This window comes from Gossypium arboreum, chromosome 5 (genome assembly GCF_025698485.1).
Source record: "Gossypium arboreum isolate Shixiya-1 chromosome 5, ASM2569848v2, whole genome shotgun sequence".
Taxonomy (NCBI): domain Eukaryota; kingdom Viridiplantae; phylum Streptophyta; class Magnoliopsida; order Malvales; family Malvaceae; genus Gossypium; species Gossypium arboreum.
This window is the reverse complement of record NC_069074.1, coordinates 26,319,796-26,331,079: the sequence shown is the minus strand read 5'-3', so window position 1 is coordinate 26,331,079 and position 11,284 is coordinate 26,319,796. Positions and strand designations below refer to the sequence as shown.

At 34.9% G+C, this 11,284-nt stretch overlaps 1 protein-coding gene across 1 annotated transcript; it reads right to left on the bottom strand.

Annotated features, from left to right (window-relative positions):
- Positions 1 to 724: 724 nt before the first annotated feature.
- LOC108470799 (serine/threonine-protein kinase-like protein At1g28390) lies at positions 725 to 2,691 on the bottom strand. The gene is made up of 2 exons (XM_053028691.1): positions 897 to 2,691; positions 725 to 817 (listed from the first exon to the last, which is right to left on the bottom strand). The coding sequence occupies exon 1, from the start codon at positions 2,413 to 2,415 to the stop codon at positions 958 to 960; it is 1,458 nt and encodes a 485-aa protein (XP_052884651.1). The 5' UTR covers positions 2,416 to 2,691; the 3' UTR covers positions 725 to 817; positions 897 to 957.
- Positions 2,692 to 11,284: the final 8,593 nt, after the last annotated feature.

The following is an 11,284-nucleotide window of genomic DNA, read 5'->3' as shown; positions in this document are numbered from 1 at the left end:
ATCGTTTTTATTGATAGTAGCCACACACCATCAAACAGATTCAAGGAGACAGAAGGTCAGTCACTGCATTGTCATGTTTTTTGGAATACTTGGCAGAGTTACATCAATTAGTAGAAGTTATGACAACAAACTTATCATTTTTTTCAGAATTTTTTTAAGTGATGTGATGGTCGTTATTTTGCTATCAAATTTTTCGGTCAATATTTTAGTCCAAAAATACGTAATTGCTTATTGCTTTTAATTTTTATTTCGTGGCTTAGGTTGATACTTTTGTATTAAGACTGATAGCTTATATTGATGTGGTATTTATAGTCAATTTAATAATGATATGTGGTAGTCTCTCAATATGTCATGTGGTATATAAATTTTAATTTATTTTTGATAATCAGAAAAGAGAAATAGAGTTACTTAGAATCGAATTCAAGCTCTTATGCCTACAAAATAATGTTTTTATCATTGGATTACGAGATTTTAGCTTAAATTTTAAAATTTAGAAAGAAACGTAAACAAAATGTATACTTTTGCCACATAAAGAACGAATTGAGATAAAATTTTATGTTTTTTATTAATTAATTTATTTTTAAAGTTTTTAAATTTTTAAAATTTGAGAAGCTATTACATTTCATGTAAGCATAGCATAAATTAATGGGGTTAGTTTTTAGGTACTACTTGAAGTTGAGGTATAAACTGCATATTAATCCTTATCAAAATTGATTGCAAAAACTTTATCTCGTTAACCATAATTAAGATTATATTATTCAAAGTTTGCAATTTCAGTTTCAAGCCGTGAAGCATGAAAAAATAGCCATAGCAGCGCCTGCAAAACCTCCATATGAATGAACAAATGTAGTTCTTATAATAAAAATAATCAAAAGGAGCAATAACCTAAAACATACCTTTTTGTAGTTTCCTTATTTTCTATGAAATCAAACAGCAGCACATCCATATTTCTGTTTTTCAAACGTTAATCTGAGCCAAAACTAATGCCTTTTCCGATGTTTTTCCTTCGGATTTCTCATCATCAAATCCAATACCCAATTTTGACATATCGAATTCACTCAAATTCCTTCGTTTCACGATTCCAGATACGTAATTTTTGCTGTTTTGGTTCATTGGTCTCGGACTTTGCAGAAATCCCATGGACCTCGACTTTCTCAGCTTCATTAATGGCGTTTTCGTCTCTACTCCACGGTTTCCTCTTACCAACGCCATGTGATCATCGTCCAACCCGATCTCATCGGGGCCCGTGTCTACCACCACCGACGCCGCTGATGCCTCCGTGATCAATTTGGTTCTCGCCATCCGATCACTGGTAGCTTCAATGTCGTGATCGACTACACTCGTCACACTCGATACTTTCCGGCTGTTCCTCACCAATGACTTATCCACGCCTTTCATGCACCGCCATCGATTACTCCAAACAGGTCTCGCATGAACTCTCTTCCTCACCGCCGTCAAACACTCTACCACCTCGACTATCCCGGGGCGTTCCCCCGCATCGGACCTCACGCACCTAGCAGCCAACGCCGTCAAACTCCTCACCACCTCCTTATCCGTCAGAGAAGCGACGCGGACGTCACAAATCGCGGCGAAATCTCCGGCCTCGATCAGCGGAACCGCCCAGTCAACGACGGACGACGGACTATGATTCATGTCAATGGCACGTCTTCCGCTAATAATCTCTAGTAACAAAATGCCGTAGCTGAATACGTCACTTTTACTGCTGACGTCAGCCGGCTCCAAATAAGCCGGATCGAGGTACCCTAACGTCCCCGCCGGTGGCGTGCACTTGAACCGTACATCCTCCACGTGTCCTCTCAAAGCAAGCCCGAAATCACCCAACCTGGCGTTCCAGTTTTGATCGATCAAAACATTGGAGGATTTGATATCCCTGTGGATCACCGGCGGGTTACTCGAATGTAAAGCCCGAACCGCTTCCGCAACCTGTAAAGCGAACCGAACGCGCATGTGCCAACCTGGCGATTTATAAGAAGCAGAATGTAAAAGATCGTATAAAGAACCGTTCGGCATATATTCCACGACGATTAATTGATCCTCACAAAGAGTATCGGAGCTGTAGCCAATGAGATTGACGAGACGAGGATGATAAACTCGGGAGAGAATCTCAATCTCGTTGTCCGCCGGAATGTTACAGTTCATCTTCGTTTTTTTAACGGCGGCGATTAACTTGCCACTATCGAGAGCAGCTCTGTAGACAGATCCGTGACTGCCTTTACCGAGGAAGTTGCCGGAAGAGAAACCACTGGTAGCGGAAACGAGATCAGCGTAAGCAAACTCCCTGATTTCGCCATTGTTTTTGGTTTTGTGGGGTTTCTTTCTGTGATGAAAACCACAGTTGTAAGGATCGCAGACAGCAATGGCGGACTCAGCATTGCAAGAAGAGAAGTAACCCATTCCGATAGAGAAGTGGGAAACAGCGTTGTATGGTGAGAGGGAAATAGAACGGAGATCGAAAAGGCCATTAGTTGGGAAGAAAGAAGAGTGTGGGTTTAAAGTGTGTACTCATTTGCAGCTTTTTGAGAAGCAAAAGCGATCAAAGTTTGAAACTTTAGAAAAAATTAGTAATATTTATTTGAATTGATTATTGATCTTGCCATGCAAAAAGTAAAAAAAGTAAGAGACTTTGAGAGGAATTTCTCGGGGGAAGGTTTACAGAGGTGGGGTAAAGTGGGTTCCAAGCCGAAGCACATTTACTTAAATTATTCAAAATAAGAATTTCAAAATCGATTTAAAAGTTTTTAAGAAAAATAAAAATATTACTAACACTGGATTTATTTTTATTTTAAATTATATTAAATAAAATTTAATGTTTCGTTTAATGATTAAATTAATAATTTTAGTAATAAAATTTTTTATTAATATAATATCAATGATTCATGTAATTAGAATATTTTAAAATTTAAAGATTAATTTAAAATAAAATAATAATTTAAGGATATTTTGTGAAATTAACACAAAACAATAAAGTTGAGATTTGAAACCTTTGAAGGCAGCCAATTTAGAGGTTGTTTTAGTGTCTGCTATCATACTAAAATCGATTCTCTCTCCAACATTTGGCGATTGATACGATTTCGTTTTGTGCTTGTTTTTATAAACATTTTGTTTTAGTTTTGAAATTTAAAGATAGGTTCATGTTTGTTTTCTTATAGGTATGTTCTTTTATAATTAATAAATTATTGTTACATAAATTAGCAATAAAAAATAGAAGGATAAATTTTATCCAAGATCATTAAACTATTAAAAGTTTACGTTTTAGTCAATCAACTTCAAAAGATTACAAAATAATTATTTAATTATTTAGAAATTTTATTTAAGTCACTAGATTGTTAAACTTATTGTATGCATGGTGAAGTTAAAAAAAATTTTGGGGTAAGTAGAATTAAGTTATATATTTTTATAATAGTAAAAATGTAATTTTACTGTTTTAATAACTTATATCTTTAAATTTTAAAAGATTAAATCAATTTTTTATCATTTTTAGGGCTAAAATGTAATATTACTATTACTAATTTAAAATTTTATAAATTTTAAAGGGTTTAAAAGAAAATTTTTCCATTTTAAGGGGCCCGCCTAGCTACACCCTTAGCTATATGACCTTCTCTGTTCACACCATAGAATAGAAAGCCTTTCTCTTCTACAATTCTTTTTTTTTTTATGAAACAACTTTGAACGTCATGAATATACAAATAAAAATCCAAACAACTTTCTTCTTTGATTTTTGACACTGACAATCAAATTGACTTGAATCTAAAGTTTGTTCTACTCGTCGAGGGGTATTGATTCATTGTATCAGTTGTCAAATTGTCGCTTAAAGCTCACTAGCTAGACTTTAAAAAAAAATTAATAACCCATTAACTTAAATAAAAGCTTTGAATAATTTAGTGACTTAAATGAAAACTTTTGAATAGTTCAATGACCATTTTGTAACTTTTTTAAGTTGAGTGATAAAAGCGCAAACTTACTAATAGTTTAGCAACCCCAAGTGTAGTCTACCCGAAATAAAACTAATGTATTGAATTTTAACCAGACACTTTGATCTAATTAAATCGGGATGAATATCAAAGGTACACATAAACTTTAATTAAATGTGCAATTTGATACTTGATTTTGATTTAGTACAATTATACACATGAAATTTTAATCATGGTTCAAATGTATACGTGAAAGTTTAATTTTAATTCAGTTTTACACATTTAAAGAAACAATTGCATTGATATTGGACAAATTTAATTATTTGTGAAAATTGAATTAAATCAAAATTTCATGTATAAAAATACAGAAAATCAAAAGTTCACTATAACGTTACATATTAAACTAAATTTCATGTGTAATTTTGAGATTTATCCATTAAAATTTAAAATAATTTTAAAATCAAATCTAAATATAATTTTTTTATGATCAAATATACATTTGTGTCAAGTATAGAATCTTACCAATATTCATTGTTATTATTGAAAAATAAATATACAGAGTTTTATATAGTCACAAAAATTATATAATTTAAAAAAAATAGGATGAATGACGTTGAATCTCTGTCTAATGTCCGGACTAGCGTAGGGGATGACTCTTTCGCTGATTGTACTACCAAAAAGGTCCGTTTCAAAGATGGAAGTGATGACTCTGTGACTAATATGATGGTTGACTTGTCTCCAACGAACGGAGTTTCATGGAAGGACAAACTCTTACTTGGGGCGACCTCAAACACTTTTGATGGGGACGCTAATTTGGATTTAGAGTATGTCAATGGTGATATTCGTAGATCTAATCTCAACAGTATACCTGCCATTGACTTCTCGGAACGCATCAACAAAATTTTGATCAAAGCAATAGAACTTACTGTAGTGGTCAAGTTGCTTGGGCGCAACATAGGTTATGGGGCTCTGCTTAATCGTATAACTAGCTTCTGGAAGCCTGCACAACCCTTTTGTCTAATGGATGTTGCAAACGGATACTACCTCGTTCGATTTCAGTGTAAGGGTGATTATGGTGTGGCACTAACCCAAGGCCCTTGGATAGTGTTTGGACACTATCTCACTGTTCAATCATGGACAGTGGATTTTGACCTATCAAGACCCTTTCCCTGCAGTGTGCTTGCTTGGATCTGATTCTCAGGCTTACCGAGATTCCTGTATCAAAAGAAGATCTTAGAGGAGATTGGTAGCTTGGTCGGAAGAGTTGTGAAACTTGACATCAAAACCAACAACCGCGAAAGAGGACAATTTGCCAGAAAGGCTGTCTTTGTTGATTTAGGAAAACCCCTCACTTCCCAAGTTTTTATTAATGGACGACTGTAACGTGTGGAATTCGAAGCTTTACCTGAGGTATGCTTCTCGTGTGGTAAATATGGACACCCTACAAATTTATGCCCTTCTTCTTTGACAGGTACTAACAGTCATGACGGAGAAGGAAATCACAAGGACTCTCTGAATAACAAATCTGCTCCGGCAAAGACTGGTGATGCTCTACCGACGGTGGGTGATCCCTTTGGCCCATGGATGGTGGTTGAACGCAAGTTAAAGCGCAAACAAGACAAGATTCGTGGGCAAAAATCAAAAATCACGGAAGGAAATTTGGAAAGTACCAGATTTGAAGCTTTATCTTCCATGGATTCTGAGTCCATTTTTCCTAATTTAAGGGAGCCATCTAAGGAACTAGGAACAGTTAGGTTTTCAAAAGGGGACTTCCTTAAAAAATTAAAAGGAAAAGAAACGGAGCTTGGGTCTGGACAGGTGGCTGCGGATAATTTGAGTGAAGGCCTGTGGGGCCATATGGGTAATTTTGGGCCACGTCTAACATCCATGCTTATTAAATATAGTAGCACGGGTCAGAAGTTAGGAGTGGGGGCTTACGCTTCACCGCGGGCTGTAGACTAGGCGTTTGGTAGCGTTGGGCCTGGTTCGGCATTAGGCCATACACATAAGGATAGCAGTCGGGCGCCTAGCAGCTTTGAGCCTAATCTGGCTCTGGGCCATTCACATAGAGAATCTGGGCTTTCGTTGGAGTGCTTTGGACAGCAGCTGACTTCGGGCCAGACTTTAATTTCTAATAATTTGGGCTTGGAAGGTGCAGCGGGTTTTGTGCTTAAAGACCTAATGGCTTCTATTTCCTTTTCTAAGGACTTAGGCACCTCTCTTCACGTAAATCCCACTTTCGATAATCATCTTGAGGCAAAATTGGGGCCTATTTCTAATGCACTTGATTCTAAAAAGCACACTGCTGTCATTTTTCAAAAGAAATTAAATATTATATCTAAACCAAAGGCGCATGTGAATCTTCCAATTATTCCTAAAGGACATGTTGGTGAAGTAGGAAAGGAAATAGTCATAGTGGGAAATCTCTTATTAAATCCATTCGTGGACTTGGAGGGAAATTTAAACCTACCAGTAATCCACGAGTCTCTCTCCCTGAAGCTATGGGTTCTATGGCAGAGCTTATTAGTGTGCAAGCTGGAATTTCTTCAGATAATCCAGAAGTTAAATCTGACAATCTCTAAGCTACTGGTTGCTCTTAAAAGGTTAGCTCTTTCTCCTTTTTTATTTTTTATGAATTTTTCTATTTTTTTCTTGGAATTATTAGGGTTGTGCGAGTTCTAAATTTATTAGAGTCTTCTGGGAATATAATCGACAGCATAAACTAGATTTGATAAGTCTTCTGGAAACTCGGGTTAGCGGTGAGAAAGCGAATTTGGTTATTGCTAAGCTTGGCATTAATAATTCTCACCGTGTGGAAGCGGTCGGTTTTTCTGGAGGCATTTGGATTGGTTGGAAGGATTTGGTAAATGTGGAGGTGCTCCAAAGCCAACCCCAATTTGTTTTAGCCAAAGTTTCTGATAGCTCCCTTCAGCAGCCTTTTCTTACCTTCTTCATGTTTGGCAGTCCTAATAGTCAGAAGATATAACGACCCAAAATCCGTGGGCACTAGAAAAGTATGTTATCGGGCCTCTGTCTTAGTGAAATAAGTTCGAAAATAATTATTAAAAATATTTATGAGTCTAGTAGTGTGTTTAATTAGGTTTTAATTAAGTAAATTTAGCTTATTTAGAGTAATTAGTAAAAAGGATTAAATTGAATAAGGGTAAAAGTTTAATTATAATTAAAGAAAAATTAGAAGGACTTAAGAGGAAATTAAACCATTTCCTATAGCTGAGGCGGTTTAACGTGGAAAATATCAAAGATTTTATTGATTAAAAAATATATATATTTATTTAATAATTAAGTATATTATATTATATTATATATATTAAAAGAAACAAATAAGTTAAAAGAAAAGGAAATGAAAACGAAAACAGAGAAGAAACAGGGGAGAAAGAAGAAAGAAAAGGGGAAATAGGGTTTATGAAGTTTGGAGTTAATTGGTAAGCTCAATCAAGTCCTTTTCTCATAATTTTGATATTTTAGAAGTCTTAAAACAAGTTTTTGATGAAATTAAGTTGTTAGTTTGGAAGTTCTTAGGTTTTTAAACAAAGTTCATGTTGAATAAAATGATGAAATAGGGGTTTAATTGAATGAAATTCAAGTTAGAATAGATATAAGGATTGAATTGCAAAGTAAGTTATAAGTTTTGTGTTTTAGGGACTAAATTGAGGAAAATTCGGAATTAATAAAATATGTTGAAAATTTAATAGTTAAATTTGAGTTTAAATGAAATTTGAATAGGAATAAGGTGTGAATTGGTGTTATAAATTTGGTTATTAACATTTTACATCAAAACAGTTTTGGGAAGTAGCAATGGTCTGACTTTGAAAATTCACTAAAATTTTATAAATTGAACTAGAGGATGAACAAAATATGGAATTAAAGCTTATTGAGTCTAGTTTCTTATAGTAGAAACAGTGTAAGCAATTAATTGATGAATCAAGAGATATTTGAAATTTTGTAATACTGGTTCGGGGTGATTTCGAGATGTCCTGTTTTAACTTTGAAAATCATTAAAATTGTACAAAAATTATTATGGAGTGTAATTTATATATGTGAACTCCTTAATGAATCTAGTTTCAAAATAAATAAACAAGAACCTTATTCGAGTTCTGTACAATGAGATAATTTATTTTTAGTAGAGAGAGGTCAGAACTGTCAAATGAAATAACAGGGGAGTATTTAACGAATAAACTGTACTAAATGGCTAGACCAAAAATTCTGGAAATTTTATGGTTAGAAGATATATGAGTCTAGTTTTAAGAAAAATTTACGAATATTAATTTGGAGTTTCGTAGCTCAAGATATAAATAATTTAGTAACAATGACTCAAGTAGACAGCTTAATGGTGAAATTATATATATATACATTAAAAATGGTTAAATTTGCATGTTTAGGCTCATGAATTAAATTGAATCATGTTGTATTGATGATTATAAATTATTATTTTCGTAGCTAAGAAAGAACCTGAAGCATCAGCATCGAAAGGAAAGGAGAAAGTCATCGAGGACTAAAACAGGAGAATTACGGTGTGTATTACTATAATTCGAATTTTAATTATTATTGATTGCTGAAATTTTAATTGTTATGTATGGTAAATAAGACTTGAGGTAAGTATGTGAAATTGAAATTAGAAAAAGTAAAATAATACCCTATTAACTCGTCGGACTAGATTCGATACAAATGGCATGCCATTGGATTTGTGATGTGATGAAGAGATTGTAGTTCTACCGAGAAGATGTTTCGTTATTATATACTTGGTTTATCCGAATAGGCATTTAATGCTTTATTGGTGTGTTTGGGAGGATATATTATACCGGTGTGTTATGGAGGATTTACAATATTCCGGGTGTGTTTGGGTTGGATATTCTGGTGTGTTTGGGTGGAAATCCGCGTATCTGTCATAGTCCGAGCTTTGTTAATAGGGTAAATAATTGAAATGAAATTTTGAAAATGAGATTATTTGTTAATAGGGTAAATAATTGATGTTTGTAATTTATTAATGTTAAATAGTCTTGGATTATAGTAATACCACTGAGTATATCCATACTCGCATGCAGTTGTTTCGTATGCGTAGGTTAGTAGAAGTCAAGTGTCCCTCAAAGATCCGAACAATCCCGACTCCAACACAAGCTTGGTGATGTATATTTTTCTTTTGGGTAAAGGTGGCATGTACATAGGTGTTATTTAGTCACTTGAATATGTATATTACTTTGGGTAGTGAAGGATGAATTATAAAATTTAGATGGTTAAATGAAATGGTAAGGAAAGTACATGATATTTTGATACATGAACATCAAGTTGTTAAATGAATGAAGTTTTAATCAATTTTGAATGATGCTATAATAGTTATTAAATTAAAATTTTGTTAATAATATAAATATTAGTATATGAATGTGAAATATTGGTGTTGGTTGTTTTGGTTTGAATTTGCGGGAGGTTTAGGTAAAAATAAGCGAAATGTCACTAAAATTTTATAAAAAATTTGGAATACTCGAACAAGTCCCGTTCTACTTTTAATACGTGTTTGAACTTCGAGAGTTCAAGATAGGGACTTAATTATTATATTATACTATGAAAGTTATATTAATTGTAAATTATTCGTAAGTTGTCTGATAAGTCCGGTAATGCCTCATAACCTCGTTCCGGTAACGGTTTGGGGTTAGGGGGTGTTACAGAAGAAGAGGCATTTATTGGAGATTTTGCAAAATTTTATTCCTATGAATGGGTCACCGTGGGTGGCGATAGGTGACTTTAATACCATCCTTTCCCCTAGTGAGAAAAAAGGGTGGACGTGTTATAGGCAAAAGGTGTCCTTTCTTTGGTAATTTCATGGATTCTGTCCAAATCAATGATTTGGGTTTTCGGGGGTCCCAGTTCACTTGGCAAAAAGGAGGGATTGTTGAGAGATTCGACAGAGCTATTTGTAATACTGCTTGGAATGCGAAATTTTTGAACTCAATGGTGACACACTTACATCGACTTAAATCTGATCACAGGCCTCTTAAATGATCTCTTTTACCTGAAGTTCATTCTTTGAAAGGACGTCTATTCATATTTTTAGCTAGTTGGATTGAACATTCATCATTTTCGAATTTTGGCAAAGAGAATTGGAAGACGCCTGCGAGCATGTCATCCATTCATTCCAAATTCACTGATCAGGTTAAGATTTGGAACAAAGAGGTTTATGGTCACATCTTCACTTGTAAAAAGCTCTTGATTCGTAAACTAGAACTTATTTAGTCTGAACGGGATAGATCTAACTCAAAGTCTCTTAAGCAAAGAGAGATGGATGTGAGAGAGGAATTAGAAAATGTGCTTCATCATGAAGAAATTCTTTGGAGGCAAAAAGCGCATTGTGACTGGTTAGTTTTGGGTGACTGCAACACAAAATTCTTCCACTCACGTACACTGAGGAGACGCAAACAAAATAGAATTACTGCTTTGAAGAATAGCAAGGGAGAATGGGTCATGGAAGATGATCAATTGAAGCTTGAAGCAGTTAACTTCTTCTCCAAATTATACGGCGAGCATCCTGGGCCTAAGAGAGTTTTTCCACCTGTTACCTTTCCGTGCCTTAAAGATGAAGATTTTAATTTTCTTAACAGACCAGTTTTGGATGAGGAAATTAAAGCAGCTCTTTTTGATATGGCACCCTTAAAGGCTCCAAGGAGTGACGGTTTCCATGCCTTGTTCTATCAGAGTCAGTGAGATCATGTTGGCATTTCGGTTTGCACATGGGTTAAGGAGGTCTTCAAAGGGAAAAACATTGATTCAGATTTGAATAATTCTCTTATTGTGCTTATTCCCAAAATTCAAAATCCTGTGGAGTGCTCTCAGTTCTGACCAATTAGCTTATGTTCGGTCCTTTATAAGCTAGTCATGAAGATTATTGCCAACAGATTCAAAGTGGTCTTTCCGAGGCTTATCGCTCCAGAGTAAACTGGTTTTGTCGTAGGAAGGAACATCACTGATAACATCATCATTGCCCAAGAAGTCATTCACTCGATGAGGGGTACGCAGAAAAACAAGAAGTGGATAGCTATCAAAATTGACCTGGAGAAGGCCTTTGACAGAGTATGTTGGGATTTCATTGAGGCGTCACTCCAAGCTGTAGGTATTCCTATTTTTTTACGTAATGTTATTATGCCTGCAATTTCTAGCTCTACTATGCAGGTCTTGTGGAATGGCGTTTCGACCCAGAAATTTTGACCAGCTAGAGGAGTGCGTCAGGGATGTCCTTTATCTCCTTATTTGTTTATTCTTTGTATGGACTGGTTAGGTCTTAGTATCCGCAAGGCCATTGATGTTGGTAATTGGTCTCCTATTAGGCTATCCCACGGTGGCCC